This window comes from Vicugna pacos, chromosome 8, assembly GCF_048564905.1.
Source record: "Vicugna pacos chromosome 8, VicPac4, whole genome shotgun sequence".
NCBI classification, from domain to species: domain Eukaryota; kingdom Metazoa; phylum Chordata; class Mammalia; order Artiodactyla; family Camelidae; genus Vicugna; species Vicugna pacos.
In genome coordinates, this window is record NC_132994.1 from 68,259,257 (window position 1) to 68,278,750 (window position 19,494).

The following is a 19,494-nucleotide window of genomic DNA, read 5'->3' on the forward strand; positions in this document are numbered from 1 at the left end:
TGGTTTTTCATCAATAATTACTTATATTGGGGTGCAGTATTAGCTCTTTCTGATAGATTATGTGTAATGAAAATATATCTCTCTGGTCATTGGAAAATCAATGTATTTTGGAGTGACAGAGTAAAGATACTTTCCCCTCGTTTTTCTTTTCAAGAATCATTGGTTCAAAACCTCCCCATACTAAGCTTACAAGAGGTCTCTGTCTTAAGCTGATTCTTACGCCTGTTCAGTTTCTGAATTAACATCCTATAATGAATTACGTGCTTGAAATCACTGGCATGGAGCGTGCAGTGCTGTCTGTCTGGCTGCTGACCTGCGGCAGCAGAGCCAATGCAGTGAGTCACTCCTGTCTCTGCTTCTCCGAGTTGTGTCAGGCCCCCAAAGAAGTTGCTTGGTTTCCTTGTCATGTTAAGAACTCTTTTATTTTTTTTTAAAGAAAGTTCTGGTATAATGGAATATAATTTAGATCGTGACTCTCACTGATGCCACTGTTCTTAATTTAGGTTACGATGGGGAACTCCGAGAGTCAGTACACCCTTCAAGGATCAAAAAATCATAGCAATACTGTTACTGGTGCTAAGCAAAAGCCTTGCTCCCTGAAAATCCGTGGCCTTCATGCAAAAGATGACAAGTCCTTGCACGCGCGGGGTCACGGCAGCAGCGGAACCGGTTACAAGTCCAGGTCCCTGGCCCGAAGCTGCCTCTCTCATTTTAAGAGCAATCAGCCTTATGCCTTCCGACTGGGTGGACCCACGTGCAAAGTGTCCAGAGGCAGCGCCTACTCCAAGCACAGGACGAGCGCCCCGGGAACGGAGTTCCAGGGCGGCGACGCCGCTTTCTCCCTCGAGAACGGCTTCCACTATGTTGGGCGCGCACCGGCGGGTAACCACGCGGCCCCCAGGGACTGCAACGGGCACCTCCTCAACTGCTACGGCCGGCCCGAGAGCGCGGCGTCCACGCCGCCCGGCGAGGACCGCAGGAGCCCCCGGGTGCTCATCAAGACGCTGGGCAAGCTGGACGGCTGCCTGCGGGTGGAGTTCCACAGCGGCGGCGCGCACGGCGCGCACGGCGCGGGGCCCGCGGGCGCCTCGGGCGGCCCGGTGCAGCTGCTGCGCTACTCGGCCGGCTCCCCGCCCAGCCCCGGCGCCTCGCCCGCCGCCTCGCGCCCGCGCTCCAGCAAGGGCAGCTCGCTGAGCTCCGAGTCGTCCTGGTACGACTCGCCCTGGGGCCCCGCCGGCGAGGCCAGCGAGGCCGAGGGCTCCTTCGCGGCGCCCGGCACCCCGGAGCCCGAGCCCGAGCCCGGCCTCCACGCCGGCTTCCCGCCCAGGGATGCCCCCAAGCCTTTCAGCCAAAGCGCCTCCCTCTCGTCCCTCCGGGAGCCCTACCCGGACGCCACCCTGGGGAGCCTGGCCCCCTCGGCCCTGCGGCTCTCCGATGACTTCGTGGGCGCGCGCAGCAGCCTCAGCGCCCGCGTCTCCTTCGCCTCCGACATGGACGTGCCGGCGCGGGTGGAGCGTGGGGAGCCCGGGCAGTTCGCGTCCTTCACCCTCCCCTGCCGCAAGTCCAGGGCCCTGGGCGAGGAGCCTTCCAAGAAGGACACGCTGAAAGCCAGGATGCGCCGCATCAGCGACTGGACGGGAAGCCTCTCCAGAAAGAAAAGGAGACTCCAGGTGAGCAAAGCTGGGGGCGCAAGGACAGAGGCCCTTCGCTTTCCTGTCTGAAAAACGGGAGTTCGCCAAAGCTGCTGCCGAGCGTGGTCCCGAGGCTTAAGCGAAGAGTTTAGCCTCAGACTTCCGCAATGAATTGGTTAACTGAGAATTTTGCTAGAGCTCATTCTTAAAGCCTAAACAGAAAGGGAGAGAGAGAGATGGTTGTCACTTTGCAATGAGCAGTCTTTCTGAGTTTGATATTATCCTTTGGGGAAATTAAAATTTCTATCGATCAGTTAGTACATGGGGAAAAAATGTTGGTGACATTATCTGTGTATTTAATCTCACCACCTCCTCGTGAGGACTGCTAAGTTTTGAAAACATCTTGACCTAAGTACTTGTAATAGCAAAACTATGATAATGTTGATAAAATGTAGGGGTTTTTTTGTCTTTTGTTTTTGTTTTTTGATAATTATGCCACTTCCATTGGCCATGCCGTTGGTTTTCTTTCACAAGTGAAGGTGAAGATGAGGTTTGGATCCTTAAAAATGTAGTCAGTGCACAGAAGCAGAGTTGGTGACAGTATAATTTAGAAAGATACCAAACACCGGTTCTCTTACACACAGACTTTTGTACACCAGCAGAGAAAAGGCTCAGAAAGTCTTCCCATGATGGGTAGATGTATTTGTTTTGACTTAAAAAAAAAAAGTGATGTTAAAAAAAGCAACCCTTTATAGGGCTTCAACCACTCTGGGGAGTTAGAGCCTAAAAGCAGATTAATCAGCAAAAAAACTTACACAGCTGAAAAAGAACATCACACTATTCAAAGATGGGGGGAGGCGGAGAGGACACACATGCAGGAGAGGAGTACGCGTTTGATGCTGGTAAACTCTTCGTGTTAATGCAGCCATGCAGAGACCTGTGAGGCCTTGCTTCTGTCCTGGGTGAACTTTCTGTTCTGTCAGTTAGGGTGGGCTGGGTTCTGCTGAGGTAACACAAAGCCCTCAGTTCTCTGAGGTTCAGCACAGGCAAAGTACGTGTCTCGCTGACGCTGCGACTCTGGTCTGCATCGCTCCTCCCCGGGACCCCAGGTCTAGGACACCTCGGGCCTCCGTGGCAGAGGGAGAAAAAGCCGTGTGTTGGCTTTTGAGGCTCCCACTCACAAGTGACACATTTCACTTTGCTTTGCATTTATTGGCCAAAGCGAGTCACGTGGCCATGCCTGACTCCAAGGGAGGGAGGGTGTCGGAACCATCCTGCCCTGTACCCTGGGGGAGGGCCGGGTCTGTCGCGTCGGACAGGAGAGTCGGGACACACAGACCCTGGCTTTCTGTCCCTCTTAATTTTAGGCCCTCACTGCTCCGCCAGGGCTGCACAGTCACAGGGAAATTCTGCAGAAGAGGAATAGTGGCCCTTGCTGTGAAATGAAGGAAAATGGCCCGTGGAGAATGACACCGTGTGTCATTGGTGCCTTTTCCTAGAAAGCGAGAAACGGTGGCTAGTTTTCCTTTAGCTCCCAAGGAATTTAGGGACTGCTCTTGAGTTCCTCTCTGCTTGCTGCCCTGGTGCTCTTGTCCTCGGGTTAAGTTATCCATCGTTCATGATTATCTGATGGGGGAGGAACTGAAATCTGACTTCTTCATGTTCATGTATAACAGGGATCTTAGTTTCACACCCTTAACACAGTGATCAGGACTATTTAGGGGCCGGCCTGCCTGCCTGCCTGCCTGCCTGCCTTCCTGCCTTCCTTCCTTCCTTCCTTCCTTCCTTCCTTCCATCCTTCCATTAGCCTGAAAAGTAGGCACTAGCTATCAGGATCCTAGATAGAAAGCTTTCTAAATTTATTAAAGACTGGGAAAGTTCATGTCTGTGTGTAAGAACCAGTTATAAACGCTAAAATGCTATCTTTGCCCATTTCTCAAGGAAGAAGATTTGCTCTGCTTTGCCCTGGTGGAACATTTAAAAGTTAGCACTCCATCTTAAGTCTCCCTCTTAGGAGAAACAGTGTCAAGAGTGCTGATTGGTTATATTTAAATTTGACACTTAACGACTTTCTCTGGCAGGACTCTGCTTGCTTCAGAGCACCCCATTATAGCTCTCGCTGGGTATCAGAGGCAGTCCCGGCGTGCTGGCGCTGCGTCAGAGAGTCATATACATAGCTGAAATAATGTCAGTAAATACTAGCTAAATGAGAGGTGTCTCTTCACCTCCTAGGAGCTTTTGAAGAACAACAAAATGACCGTTGAGAAAAAAACCCAACAACAATCTTAGACTATTTTGAAAGTTTCCTAAGTGACTCACCGCAGCTGGCTTGTTTGCTCTGTTCTTGCATAAGCATCAGTGTATAAATAAATCTGACTGTGGGCCATAGTGTAAACATAGCAGGAAATAATATTTGCGTTAGTAACAGCTATGTTTGGGGTTCAACCCCATTGTTTATGTAGCCCCTGGGTATTTGGAAGTGCTTGTCTGTTGATGATTTTCCTAGGAAAGATAGCAAGCAATTGCTACTTGGTTTCTGGATGACACTTCTGAAGAGAAGACCCCTGTGCACAGTGGAGTATTCAAAATAAGGTCTTTAGTCGATGGTCCTTGACCAGTTTTCCCTCCTTTTTATTTTAATGGATAAGGAAATATGGTTGAAAACCAACTAGCGGCTCAGTGGATGAGCGTGTTAGTGTCTCTCTGCAGTTACCTTAATTTAAGCAGTAAGTGTGGAATATTGTGTCTTTTAAGTCATAAATTAAGCTCACTTTCTGCTGAGAAATTTACTTACTGTTATTGACCAGTGGCTGGCCTCTGTGAAATTGTTTTCTTGAATGACCACTAGTCTAGGTGTTAGAGGAAACCTTTGTGTTTTCAGTGCTGTGCATGAATTCCCTTCAGGGTAGGTTGTCCTCTAGGGAATGGCGGTCATCAGATAAATACTAATTTTATGTAGCACTGCCCATGGCTGATTTTGTGTGGGAATAAATAGTAAAGTTAAGAACCATGCTGTGGTATTCCTAGTTCAAATAAAAGAATGTGAATGAATAAGTTGTATATTCGTTTCATGAAAGAATCTCCAAATTAAGTAAAAACACTAGTTATGAAATCAAAGCTACAGCTACTAGCCACGACCCTTTGTGGATAAGGAACCCCAGGTGCATGGTTTTTACTCTAAAGAGGGAAAATAGACCTGGGCAGGGGATGAGATGTTGGGGACTGTTCACTGTAGGGAGAGGAAGAAGAGTTTATATACGACAACACCCCCCTTGACCCTGGAATTAGTGATCTTCTAATTTAGCTTTAAAATGATCCAGAAGGAAAACAGCCTGCAAGAACCTGAATTCTTTCCCGGAAGGTACTGATTCACAATTGGCAAAGAAGCACCAGTGCAGAAATCTTCACTAGTGTGTTTTGAATGTACTAGTTCACTTTTTGATGCTAAGTGGAGGTTAGATTAAGGGATAGTTAGGGGTATTTGGTTTACATTTTGGGGGGGTAACTGGGTTTTTATTTGTCTGTTTATCTATTTTAATGGCAGCACTGGGGATTGATCCCAGGACCTCATGTACCCCAAGCATGTGCTCTACCACTGAGCTGTCCCCCTTACCCACTTTTGTTTATGTTTTTAAGCATCACCTCCACTGGCTATAAATTAGGTTGAGCAATACTGTTTCTGTAGTTCTTTCTGGCTTGGAGACTTGATGATTAAAGATGCGTTTTTTGTTAAAAAGAATCTTGCTTTGCAGCATCATTATTAGTATGCTGCTGCGTTGCCCGTGTGCCGCGTGGGGGAAGGGGAGCTCTGGCTACACCTGACTTCTGACGGGTGATCATCTGTGTTGCCCACAGGAGCCGAGGTCCAAGGAGGGCAGTGATTACTTTGATAGCCGCTCGGAGGGGCTGAACGCGGACACGCAGGGGCCCTCCCTGGCGTCTGCGTCCCTGTGGTCAGGGGGCTCAGCTCAGATGCTGTCCCACAGAAGCGAATCTGCTCACGCAGTTGGCAGCGACCCCCTGCAGCAGAACATCTACGAGAACTTCATGCGGGAGCTGGAGATGAGCAGGACCAACACCGAGAACCTCGAAACGTCTACAGAGACCGCCGAGTCCAGCAGCGAGTCGTTCAGCTCCTTGGAGCAGCTGGATCTGCTCTTTGAGAAGGAGCAAGGGATGGTCCGCAAGGCCGGGTGGCTCTTCTTCAAACCCCTCCTCACTCTGCAGAAGGAGAGGAAGCTCGAGCTGGTGGCGCGGAGGAAGTGGAAGCAGTACTGGGTGACCCTTAAAGGTAAGCGTGTTACCAACACCCGGAGGGTGCCTGGAGGCGTTTGTTCCGCTGTCCTCTCTCCCGGGACATGCCAGTGAGTCCAGGCCGGACTTGAGCTAATGTGAAGGCGTCTGATCCAGAATCTACCAGCCTGCTTTCCTGCAAATACTCTCTCAAACCCGTATGATATGGCTCACCTAACATTTAGATCTAGGCTTCATTCTAATGAGTAATGATTGAATTTAATAACTACTGCCTGTTACTCTGTATGTATTTCTATACCATTCTTTAATACTTTTCCTGCACTGGGGTCGGGGGAGATGCTTCTGTTACAGGCTGGATCTTGTAAAGACTGGGTGGATATAAGGTGCCACAGAACAGGTGGCTTAAACAATAGAAGCTGATTTTCTCACAATTCTGGAGGCTGGAAGTTCAAAGTCAGGGTGTAGGCAGGGCTGTTTTCTCCCGAGCCCTCTCTCCTTGGCTTGTAGATGGCCCGGCACATAAATGACCAGGTGTAGTTTAGTTATTTGGAATATAGACCATGAATTCTGCATGTGTTCAGAACTGCAGCGAGGCATCCTCCCCACCTTGTACAGCTGAGAATTTCACCTGCATGAATCGGTCTGTGTCAGCTCACCTTTGTGAATTAAGACGGACTAATCGTCATCACAGACAAATGCCTCTTTTTTATTTTGATGTAAAGGAAACGGGAATAAGCATTTGCTTTGCTAAGATGATAAAACTTTGTCACCTGCGTTGCCATTTAAAAATGATGATCGCCTGCTCACTGTGGATGGGTAGATTATTTGAAGGGATCTCAGTGTCCTGAGGAAGCACGAGGCTCTGAGTCAACGCTGTGTTGATTTACACAGATGCAAGCAGAGCGGCCCACAGCCTCTGGCATTTCTGCACAGCTGTCCTGTGACTCTTTGTCAGAGGAACCAAGCGTGGGGGGCAGAGTTAGCCACCCTTCCTTCTCACGGGAGAAAGCAGAAACACTGCACACAGTGTGTGTGGAAGGCCCAGGGCCATCTGCAGTGTCCCCCCACCGCCCTCCCAATTTAGAAACTGGGAGTCTTGGGGAGCTGGCATCCTTTCATAGCTATCCAGAAGCCCCTCTGGGAAAAGTACACCCGTGAAGGCATCTCATCTCTAAGCAACATCTTTCTCTGGAGGGTTTATAGAACCCAAGAGCCCGCATCCCACACAGATGCACACCTCTTTTCTGGATTTGGTTCCTTGTGGTACCTTGTGGCCAAGGAAGGCAAAGGATTTAGGCGTACTGGGGGGGCGGGTTCTTCTACTGGATGACAGAAGAGGTCTGGAAAGTTGGAATGATGGGTTGAATCTAGCAAGGTAAGACTTTGAAGGGATACGTGATGCTGTAAGACTTAATAATCAAATCCCTACTCAGGTACAGGATAGCGAAGTTTGGCTGCAAAGTACTGCAAGTGAAAAAGGTTTGGGACTTTGATTTGCAGGCCATTGAGAATGAATTTCCAATGTGATGAGGCTAGAAGAAAAGTAATTGAAAGAGTGCTCGTGGTCGTTAGAGACGCAGCCGCACCATTCCCTCCCGCCTCTGCCCGGGTCAGAGTTGGCCCTTTCTCTCCTTGGGGGGATGATACTGTGGGAGACTTGCTCCTAAACGAGACAGTGAGTCTTGAAAAGGTTCCAACCGAACCTCTCTAGCTGGAGAGGAGAGTGAAAGTGCCCCCTCGGGAGTGGGGTCTGGAATTGTTGGTGGATCACAGCCTGAAGCTGCATCCTATTTACATGGTGTTTAGAATGGCTGCACGCTACTCTGTGATGTGTCCTGCATTTTTTAACATAGAATTTGTTTATTAAAATTGATGCTTTGGGAAAGTTGTTCCCTTCCTGTCTTATGGCTTTGAAAACCCTCAATGTACACCACATGTGGTGGGGGCTGGTGGTGGAGGGGGCGTGTGTGTGTCCACATCCAGCTTGAGAAGCAGGGCCATGGGTGACACCAAAGGCATTTAGAGCCATGCCTTATGGAGGGTGACTTAAGGATCAGCAATATTTAATAATTTATGGAGGAATAAGAACTGGGGTGAGAGAAACTGTAATAGTCTTATAGAAGAGACACTGAATTTATTCTGGTTCACCAGAGGCTGGGACAGGACTAACGGTTGGAAGACAAGCTGATTCTGAATTAATGTAAAAAATACAACAGAAAAAAAACAAACCCACTGCCTTCCTGAGTTCCCTGCTGCTGGAGACGTTTGTGGAACACCAGGTTGTTGGAGGTTTTCTAGGGGAGGTCCAGGCAGGTGTCACTCAAGGTTGGAAGAGGGCATGTCCGGGACCCTGTCTTCCCTCCTGGAAGCCACCCCAGGAGCTCCTGACTGCTGGCTTCAGGGGCAGGGATGGTTCTGACTTGTCTTTGCAGTCCTGCGTGTAGCCTTGCTTGCAAACACTTGGAGACCCGTGGAAAAGGGTGCTTTGTAGGTGTAAGTGTTATTAAGCTCCCAGCCCTTTGTTTTCTGTGCAGCCACGGAAAGGCATAAGATAAGATGTTTTTTCCCCCAGCATAACCTTTTCCATGTGGTTTTCTACACCTCTTTCCTCTGGGAATTCATTATGTTGAGTTCAACTTTCTTGGCTCAGAATATCCACATTGCAGTATTTGGACTTAACTATGTGGCTTAATCTTACATATATGTGTATATATAGACACGCATGTACATTTAAGCAGAATTTTAAAATTACCCTTGAAGTATCTATGTGAATGAAGTGGAAACAGTGCTCTTCAGAGAGAGCAGCCAGCCCGCAGCAAAGCAGCTGGTTACCTGCCTGCCCTGACTGTGTAGGTATGCTAAGGGCACGGATGCTGTTTTGGGGTTTGGGGGATGTAATAAATTTTTAACAAGGTAATTCAGCTTTCCATCTGTCTTTTCCAATGAGTGGATTTCCATGTGGTTCACAGGGGACTTCCTGGGCAGAGTAGGTGGCAAGGACATTGAAGGTTTCCCTCAGGACACACGGCAGGTGACTGATGTCTGGAGAGGGGTTCATACAGGAACTTTGGATGATGGTCATTCTGCCCGTGACAGGGGAGGAGGGATAAGTGTGGACTGAGTGGGTGTCAATGAAAAGGTGGACTTTGGAGATATCAAGACTAATTTCTCTCCCTTCACTTTCTGCTCAGAGCGCCTCTCCTCTTCTTATGTTTCCGCGCTGTTCTAATCTGCCTTCTCTTCCTACTTCTACCATCAACCCTCCAGGCCAATGCTGGCTCCTGGCAGGGGCGGGGCAGGACTGACAGCCACAGCACTTGGTGGGCACAGGAGACACCACTGACGGGGCAGCCTCTTTCCACCAGCCTCCCCGCCCCAGCATCAGAGCATCAGAGCCGCAGATTAAGTTGAACTCGATGTAAGAGATTTGCGATGGATTTCCTGTTCTCTCAACTGGATGGCAACCAAATTCGGCATATTGTTTTACTTCCTGGCCCGGCTCTAAAACGAAATGTCCTGTTTCGGTGTCACGCTTCCACGGGGTGTGCTGCATTCTGCTGTAGGTGGGGTGGCAGGGTTGGCAGCATCTTGGCATCTGCTCAAGACTGTGTTCATTTCCTCTAGATGTAATGATTCAAATGCTGGCCACTGGGAGCTCGGTATTAGGGGTACTGGGAAGTCAACATCAGCCTCTCGGAAAGAATTCGAACTTGGGTGGAGCTGATGTTGCTCGGTGACCTTTACCCTGTCCTCGGTCCCCAGGTCGTGGCACGTCACACACGTGCAGCAGTCGCATCAGAAGGGCCTTCCTGCTGGAAAGATTGGTGTCCTGTTTCTAAGTGCATCAGTGGTTGGAAGAAGGGACGGGCTCAGACCTGCCGCAGCAGCTCTGGCCCTCGACCTCTTGTTCTTTCCCTTGTTCTAAGAGGCTCACAGCCTCAGTTTGGATGAGTTCTGTTTGTGGGAGGGGAGATGGCTCAGTGCCTCTCGAGACCATAAAGTACCATGGAGGGAGGAAGCGCTTCCCTGGGGATGCTGTTTCTGGGGGCAGAGCTGGGGTCCTGCGTGTTTCCCCTCCTGGCTTCTGTGCAACCCGGGTTCCGCTGTATCACCTTATTTGTCCGCATGAAGATCTGTTTTTAAAGGAGGAAATGAAACTGGTGAGAGTGAGACAGTTTTCAAAACATTTAAACTTTTGTGAATGAAGGTTCATAACACAGTAGTGTAAAGCAGTCATGAGGGCACCCCGTTCAGCTACAGTGCAGGTGAGAGCGGGCTGGGGCTTCCTTCACAGTCGATGTGAAAGTGTTCGCGAAGCAAGGGATGCGAGCCTATAGAGATGGTGACCGCATGATTCATCAGCACACGAGAAGTGCTCAGAAACCTTTATTGGTTGATGGTTTTAAGGGATAGTCAACAAGTGAACATACGTGTGAGTTTTTTAGAATTTGTTTAAAAATCACATCTAATTAGAAGACATTCCAATCCAATATTCAAAGTAGAACCTTAACGTCTACCTACAAGACTTGATTCGCTTATTAAGGGAAAGCCAAGTACTTGCAAGCAAGCATCTTTTAGCAGCATTTTAGGATAATATTTTACAATTCAGGGATATTTAGTTACCATTTCATCTCTTAAGTTCCCTAGGTGACCTCAGTTTCTTGTTACCATGCATTGTAAGTATAGAAGCTCCCTTAGTTAATGAATGTGGGATTTTCTTCTGCCTCCAACATTCAGATTTCCTGAACAATGTGGTGTTGGGGTTAAGGAGGACGGCTCTGTGGCCAGAGTGCCTGCGTTCAGATCCCTGCTGCACCGAGGTCCAGCTATGGGACCTGCGTAGTGGCGTAATGCCTCAAGCTTTCCATCTGTAAAATGGGGTTAATAACTTTGCCTGCCTTCCAGGGCTGCTTTGGGGACCAGATGAGTTTCTGCCACAGACTGAGCAACAATGGATGTTTGCTATTGTTATTACTGGTATTATATTTGTAAAAAAAAATCTCATTTTCATTTGAGTTGATGGATACACAACTAGGCATATTTTGGATACGAGAATTTCCTTTTGTATTAAACAATCTCATTCAGTTTTTTCCTTCCTTCCTTCCTTCCTTCTCCCTCTCTTCCTCTCCCTTCCTTCCCCTCACCCCCCTTCGTCTCCTGGGTAGATCCTCAGGACATGGGACAGGGACACCGTTTTGCTTCTCTCTCTCACAGGATGCACGCTGCTGTTTTACGAGACCTACGGGAAGAATTCCACGGATCAGAGCAGTGCCCCTCGGTGTGCTCTGTTTGCAGAAGACAGCATAGTGCAGTCCGTCCCAGAGCATCCTAAGAAGGAAAATGTCTTCTGCCTCAGCAACTCCTTCGGAGACGTCTACCTTTTCCAGGTACTGCTGAGCTTTCTAAACGTAGAGAGGCAGCGACGGCTTGTGTCCTGGTAGGGTGAGAAGGATCAGAATTAAGAGGCACAACTTAGCAAAGAAATAGAGTAAAAGCTGTTAGACGTTAGGGTTTAAGCAAGAGAATTGGCTCCTGCGGACTGCCAGGTGCTGTGGGGCCGTCACAGATGTGGTCATTCATGCGGCAAGCATTTCTGGGGTGCCCACCCACGGTGGTCCAGGCTGTAGCCCATGGGATGCGCTTCAGGAACAAAGAGAAAATTTGGCAACTCCTGTTCTGAAGTAGCTCATGGTCTAGTGGCACAAGATCTGAAATTCCCAGAGTGGAGGGTTTTTTTTTTAAGTGAAACCCAGAGAATGTGGACCATAGAGCCTTACGTTCTTCCCAAGAATCCCAGCGGAAGTGAAAGAAAGAGCTTTTCAGGACAACCCTCCTTGGCCAATGCTCTGTATATCAGTTCCCTGTGGAAGTGGCCTTGGGACATTTAAGAGTCAGATTATCTACTGAATGATTCTTAGAGTCGTCCTGGCAAATGGGACGTCATAGAGCATGGATGGCAGTGTCACGCTGTCGGTATTGAGGTCAGGCTGAGATGTGCGTCCTGGTGCTGTTGTTGAGTTCCTGTGTCATCTTGGAGCACTTACTGAACGTCTCTGAGCTTCAGACCTTCAATCGGTAGGATCCTGATAGCTTCCAGGATTGCTTGACAGATAAATAATATGATATCCACGCGTTAAGTGCTAAAGAGATGCTAAATATTATTGCTGTTCTTATTAGTTAACTCCAGAGAAGTGGGGGTGACAGCCAGGAAGTGAAGTGTGCTTCTGGAATACCTCCCAATGCAAACCCAGTCCTGCCTGCAGACACAGCCTGGGCTGCAGAGTACATCCGGCCAGAAGGCTCACAGAAAACCTCGTAGGTTTTAGATGCAGGCCTCTGCTAAAGTTGGGCCTGGCTGCGCCCAGGACCCCTGCAGAACAACATAGCTGTTTCTTGGCTGACTTTGGGAAACTAGAATTCTCTGAAGTGTTCTCCACAATAGGACGTCCCAGCACTTAACCAGGTTAGCTCACTGGGTCTCTAGCCTTACTGCCATCCTCAGCCTGACCTGGCTGACAAGAGTCAGGGTCTGAGACTGGATTTTCCTTCCTTTAACAGAAAGGCTGCTTAAACTTTCTGTGATGCACTAAAGCAAATTAATGCACTGGGTTCATCGGAATTGTAGGAGAGGTTAGTACGTGGGGTTAAATCTGCATGAACTTAGGGGCCAGTATGAAATGAATCTTCTATTTTGTGTTTCAGGCAAAATATCCTTAGTTTTTAAGAAAGTTTTCCAATAGGTTTGTTTGATCCCAGAGGTCATTGGAGGATCTACCCCGTGGCCTGAATGTGTCTGGTTATTTCTGGGCATCGGGGAAAACTGAACGTGTATTTCCACCTGCTTAGGCTCTTATGTCTTTGTCCCTTCTGCTTGGTTCAAACTTTCTTTACTGTTCTTAAAATGTTCTTATATAGAAATAGTATATGGTCATTGTGTGTGCAGGTACTGAAGGGTTGAAAAAGAAAACCTCACACCATAGTCCCAGTATTCAGAGACGACTATTTTATTTTTACTGTGTTCTCCCTGCAGTGTTCTTTCATTGTTATTTTTCATGGCTGAGTCCATACGACAGATGGAACTTCGTATCCAGGTTTCAAAGTGTAACATTTTAGTCCTAGTATTTTCTCATTCTATTAAAATCATGAAGATAAGCTGCCTTTTTAATGAGCGGCACAATGTATAATGCATGGCTAAACCCTGGTTTTCCTATCCCTGTCCTGTTGTTGGTGTCCAGCTTGCTTCTGGTTTGTCTGTCCATCATGTCTGGGGCCATGTGGGACCCCGAAAGTTTCCCCCAGGCCCTCTGGAGCCCAGGAAGCCTGGGAACCTGACTTTAGTGGCTGGGTGTGTTTTTAAAATCAAACAGTTTGTATGAAGTGAAGGGACTTTGGGGTTCGTGCACATCAAAGCGCAGCCAGCCAGCCGCTTCGGCGAACACTTTTGTGGCAAAACACTTCCAAATTGGTTCTTCTCTCCCCCCCCTTCCCCGGGTTTAGGCCACCAGCCAGACAGATCTGGAGAACTGGGTCACTGCCATCCACTCGGCCTGCGCATCCCTTTTTGCCAAGAAGCGTGGCAAAGAGGACACGGTCCGGCTCCTGAAGAACCAGACCAGAAGCCTCATTCAGAAGATAGACATGGACAGCAAGATGAGGAAGATGGCGGAGCTGCAGCTGTCCGTGGTGAGCGACCCAAAGAACAGGAAGGCCATCGAAAACCAGGTGCGGGTCACTTCGCAGCCTTTCCTCCCATTGCTCCGGTCACTCGCAGCGAACTCCGATGGGGAGCTGTTTCTTACACACGTGGGGGAAATGGTTTCTGCGGCTTCTTGGTTCCCGCACTTACTGGCTGCGCTTTTGCCATGTGGGTGATGCGATGTGCTTCGCTGCCTCTGGTGGCTGTGTCTGTGTGGTGGAACATCTTGTGACCAAATCTTGTTTCCTGAGGTTAAGTAGCGCCTTCTTGCCTAGCTGATTCTCTCATATATTGCCGCTTTCCAAACAAAAGTTTTATAATAAAATTACCGGAAGATTAGGCAGGTGAGATTCTGATACAGAGGATGGCTCTGGAAGGAGTGGTTTGGCGTAACACAGCTGTTCCCAAGTCTGTGGATTCCAAAAAAATAGTATTTTTTTCTTCTGTTTATAACCTATAAGATACTAAGGAAAATGCATTCTTTGGCCTGTTTCCACATTCAGATGATAATTAAACAGCTAGTTTCTATGCTGTTTGGATTTTAGTGGAGAGGAAGTAGCTTCATTTCTATTTTCCTTTCCTCGGACAACCTGAACACTTTGACAAGTGTCAGTGACATTTCTAGCACCTCTCTCTTCATTCAGGTTCCCCAGGAAACACACTGAGATGGAGATTTGCTTGTGAGGAGTTTAATGAGAATGCTCTCAGGAGTAAGGGCATGAGGGAGCTGGATTAAGGAGCGACACATTGAATTGTGCCGAGCTCGTCTCACGGGGGCTCGGGAGCTGGGGTGAGGGTGGGTGGCCTTTCAGAGTTGCTTGTAGCAAGGCACACCAGTCAGCTGGTCAAGGCAGCTGCCTTCAGTGGAGGCTGGTTTCCAGAGAGGGACCCGTCCATGAGCCATGAGCAGCTGAGGGAAAGAATGCCTCTTCCTTGAAAAGGGGGTCGGGTGATGCACAACAGTATCCACTACAGTCCCTTCAAAATCAATGTCAAGTGATCTGGGAACTTGAAGAAGACTAGGGTGAAGACGGGTTGTTGTGTTCCTGAATTTTCATCCTTTTTACTGGGTACATTACTCCAGAGAGACCTGGTTCTTTAAAAAATTCCATGGTAATACAACAATTTGGATACTCCACTAGATGCATCTTCCCCGTAGCGTTTGACTTAAATCACAGATTAAACAACACATTATCAATCTTCTACTTGTGTTTGATACATAATCTTGCTTAGAATGTTTTTCCATCTGCATGTTTGTGGAGAACTTAGAATGTGTGGGAAGAAATTTCTGACTGTTTTTAAGAAACTGATGAAAGGTGTGTATTCAAATGACATATTTGTGATCCACTAAGAATTTGGGCCATATCTTTGGCAGTAGTGGAATGGCCGAGTAATTCCCATCTCTTGCCCCCTCATTGGGTGTTTCTAAATGATGGCGCAGTTGAGACAGATCTTCTGATGATACCTGGTTCCATCTTTGCTTCTCCTTTTCTGATGTCCTGTGTTGTCTTTCTCCCTTCCCAATCCTTCCCTCTCACGAATTTGTCCCTCTTCAGATATTGACATACCCAACAGATGCCAGTAGCTGTAAGAAATAAAAATGATTATAAGATACGGATGCTGTTTCTGAGAGATGTATCATTTAGTTAGAAAGCAGGCCTTGGAAATGTGAAACTAAAGAATATTCTAGAATGGTAGAAATTAGGACTAACTGGCATAGTCGTCAAATACTATGAGAGACCAGGGGTTGAGCTTGTGTTGTGATCTTGAGGAAGTGGAGGGAGACTTCCTGGAAGGACATGGACTTAAAAAGTGGGTAAGAGGTGTGTACGTGTGAAAGCTAGTCCGGGCTGGGAGAAGGTAGGACAGCTTGGAGGTTTGACTGACCCGTGAATAACACAGTGACCCTCCGGCAGTCGAAAATCCATGTGTACCTTATAGTTGCCCCTCTGTACTCAACCAACCCCAGTCCTGTGGTATTGAGTGCTGTGGTATTTACTGCTGAAAAAAATCTGCATGTGAGGAGACCCAGGCAGTTCAAACCCTGTTCAAGGGTCAACTGTAGGAGTGACGGAGGGCCGGCCTGCGGCTCCTGGGCTCGGAAGGGATGAACAGCTGGCCGTTTGGTGGGACAGGCTCTCGTGCAGCTTTTTCAGCGTCTTAAATACAAGGCTGGGATATAAGGTATGTTTTAGCCTCTGGATCTAAGGGTGGAATGTAGGTTTTTAAGTCGGGGTGAAAAGCATGATGAATGCGTTATCTTTGGAAGGTGAATCAGGCAGTGGCTTGGCGGGCAGATTGAAGTGGAGAAAGGCGTCTGGTGGTGGAGCAGCCCTGCTCTGGGTGTGCAGTTACGAAGGCCTGGTCCGGAGTAACACGACAGAAGTTGAACCATTTGTATGGAAAATGTTCTCAGAGTGCATCATTTCCTATAATTTTTATCAAAGATAGTTTCCTATGTTCCTGAATTGAAACGTTCCTTCCTCAAACAGAACATCCTGTTTGTTTAAGGAGTACCGGCTTGCAAACTACAAACTACAAACTAGTTTTAACGAGGAACTGAAAAGGAAGTCGTAAAGGAGAATGGAGGGAGGTGGAGGGGTTTGGCGGGGTTGATGGAGTCACGGCTGCTGGACGAGGTGCGGGCATCAGGAGCTCAGCAACTTGTGGATTCAGGTGCCCCAATTAAAAGTCTCATACTGGCTGTAGTGGGGAAAGCTATGGTTTTGTCTTCCACTGGCTCTCTAAAATTTAGCTTCAAAGCCATACTTTAGTCTACCGGCAGGGATGCCCAACTGGCAGTTTTCAGGTTCTTGTATATTGTCAGATGTTTAGGTCCAGGGAGAGGAAAGGGAGGTTGGTCCACATTGAGAAGCTTCTGTCCTTTTTGTTTGGTTGTCTTCTTTTTATTCTTTTTCAAGAAGTCCAAGCAAACATTTTTTAAAAATTTAAACTTTTATTAAATGTAACTTTATTCCTTTTTTCATGGCTGGTAAATGCTTAATTAATTGTTTTTAAAATTTGCATTTCTATTAGGCATTCTAGTGTTTCTTGACTTGAGTGCAGGTTTGATGATCCAGCATGTGACTTATCCAGACAGCTTCTTTTTTAGGGGGAGGAGTATAGATAATTAGGTTTATTTATTTATTTTTAGAGGAGGTACTGGGGATTGAACCCAGGACCTTCTGCATGCGAGGCACGCGCTCTACCACTTGAGCTATGCCCCCCTCCCCAGTGATAAATTTATAATGTCAAAATTGGTACCCTTCTCTCTTGGAGGTGGGAGTTACTTTGACATAAACCCCTGCACAAATCCAAGGGTCTAAGGTGGTTAGTTGGCTTGAAGAGACGCTCTTGTAAAGAATTCGAGTAATTATTAATTGTGGCCCATTATGCATTCTTGGACGGGGTCATTACATCAGTTATTTTAAGCATATGTCCTAATGCTGCCAATTTTTCATTTCAGTCCTGCCCTCCCCCACCCCTTCCCCACTGCCCTCCTGCCACCTCCCCTTCCATAGACACATTCACCTCATTATCACATTTGTGAATTTCAGGTAAGAAACAGTTCGGGTTGATCTTCAGATGTTCCACCTGAAAATATTCTCCTTACCAATGCGGCAGTTGCTAAGATTGTAATTTGTTCGTATTTATTCGTATTTCCCAGAGGGCTTTGCGGTGGGTAACGTGAGTTCCACTTGCTGTGTCCGCTGCCCTTAACTCGTTTGCCAGATGGTTGTCAAGAGAGCTATTTGCTCTTTATTTGTAGACACAAAAGAGAAGGGGAAAAAAGCACATGCTTAGAATTAGAGTTACTTTTATGAGATGGTTTTTGACTGGAGAACGTTCTGCGAAGCTACAAAGGCAAAGATATTTACAGATCAAGATCAATAAGAACGGGATCTCCCAAATACCCCGTAAGTATATAGTTTTCTCTAAAGTGCCTTTTAAAAACTTCTTTAAAGGAGCAATGCTTTATCCAATTACCATTTAAAAATCTCAGCTTCACTGTATTTTATTTTCCATAAAAGAAATATTTATTTACAGAGCGCTTTCCCCCGGAGATCCCGGGGCGCTCACATATAGTCATCTATAGCCTGACAATGGCTGAACTTACAGTGCACGTTACATCACGCAAGATGAAGAGTCTGGAACAGATTTTCTTTGAAGTGCTTTGGTGGAAGAGATCATTGTCAAGGCCCTTGTAGATAAAAAGGCACTATCGTAGTAAGAGTGGGGACATGCTTTGCTTGAAAGAGACCATCATATGGCCTTGTCCCCGGGCCTTTCGGAGACTCTGTAGGGCAGAGCCTTTGAGCACATCCAGTGTGGAGCAGATCGTGCAGCCAGTCCCCATGTGGGATGCCTTTTGAAGATCAAGGGAGGAAGAGCTGTAAATTAAGTCTAGTGAGTACTTTATTTTCCTTTCCGTTTATTATCTCAAACGAGTAAACCAGGACAAAACCTCACCCTGCTTAGGCAGGCATGGCCTCCTCCCAGGCGACTCCCATGCACCGCCTGCCTTTGCCCCTTTCTCACTCCATTTGGGGGTGGGGTGGGGGTGGGAGGGTGTTAATTAGGCCAGAGAGGGGGGAGGTGGGCAGAGCAGGGGGGAGGACGTGGTGGGAGGAGCGAGCTCCCAGCCGCTGGGTTTGGGACTGCTCTGGATTTTGTGGACTGTGGGCTTCATTTTAAATATCTGCTTAAAGTTTCAAAATCATATAAAGAGGATGGATTGAACTTAGACAGTTGGAAACTGCAGTGAAGGCAACAAACTGAACAAAGCCTTGAGGAAAATGTGATCTGGGGTAAGTGTTGGGGGGAAGCCACTCGGGGAATAAAGCATTGGAGGGTATCTGTGACAGGGGTGGCGGGAGATCAGACCCGATGACAGAGCCACTGGACCAAGACAGGCGCTTCCTTCCGCGGGCACAGGGGAGGTGGTCAAAGCCGGAGGGCAGGAGGGGAACATTTGTTCAGTGCATACTCTGGGCCAGGCGAGCGTGCAGACTGGGAATTCGAAGAAGAGGCTGTCTTTGCCACAACGGTGCTCTCAGCCAAGCAGGGTGACAGCTGAGCGTATAATTTCAACATATAATAGAATGAATTCAGAACAAATGATATTCCAGAGTGTCGGGGAAGACAAGCATAAATGGGAAGCTGAACCTCCTGTGTAGTCACAGAAGACTTCCTGGAGGAAGGATGCTGGGATTGTTCCTTAAAGAATGAGTCAGTCAGGAGAGGAGTGGATAAGGAATTCCAGGCCAGGGGTCAGCATGAGCCAAGGCAGAGTGCTCGGAAGTGATGCGGTCGCCCTGGCAGTTTGAAGTTTCAGGCACATGACATGCAGGTGGTGAGAGAGGGAGGGGTAGGGAGGACTGATTCCTCTCTTCCCTGTCAGGCTGCAGAGGCTGCCGGGCTTACCTTTTCCTCAGATACATCTTCTGTTTAAGGCCAGAGTGTTTTGGTCTAAAAAGTGAATCTGAAGGGGGAGGATGTAGCTCAGTGGTAGAGTGCCTGCTTAGCGTGCATGAGGTCCTGGGTTCAATCCCCGGTACCTCCATTAAAAAATAAATAAACCGAATTGCATCCCACCCCACAAAAATAGCGTATCTGACCATGTGATTACTGGGTTTACAAGTCCTTCAGTGGCTCCCTGTTGCTTACAAGATAAAGTCCCTGACGACCTCTCCCCACCTTGACTTTTATCTACAACATCAAGCTTCCTGTGCTTGCACTTCTTTCTTTGGGTTTTTCCTCGGGCAGAGAGGACCCACAGAGACCACACATCTGTAGGACATGTGCCCCGTCCCCCACCCCTGGCATCAGGCTCACCCCGGCTCATCTGTGATGAAGGGTTTAGCACCTGGACGGAGCTGCCCTTGGGCCCCCTCCCCCCATTCCATCAGGGAC

At 47.9% G+C, this 19,494-nt stretch overlaps 1 protein-coding gene and 1 non-coding gene across 9 annotated transcripts in view; one reads left to right on the plus strand and one right to left on the minus strand.

Annotated features, from left to right (window-relative positions):
• The window catches only part of TIAM2 (TIAM Rac1 associated GEF 2), a 205,950-nt gene that overhangs the window by 105,940 nt on the left and 80,516 nt on the right, over positions 1-19,494 (plus strand). For all 8 annotated transcript variants that reach the window (XM_072966082.1, XM_072966079.1, XM_072966083.1 and 5 more), the window contains 4 exons: positions 504-1,670; positions 5,487-5,922; positions 11,100-11,272; positions 13,383-13,607. In XM_072966082.1, the coding sequence (XP_072822183.1) occupies positions 510-1,670; positions 5,487-5,922; positions 11,100-11,272; positions 13,383-13,607 (1,995 nt within the window). In that variant the 5' untranslated portion in view covers positions 504-509. The remainder of the gene's footprint in view (positions 1-503; positions 1,671-5,486; positions 5,923-11,099; positions 11,273-13,382; positions 13,608-19,494) is intronic.
• Positions 16,736-16,808, minus strand: TRNAA-CGC (transfer RNA alanine (anticodon CGC)). Its single transcript has one exon. It is a non-coding gene; the product is annotated as a tRNA-Ala (tRNA).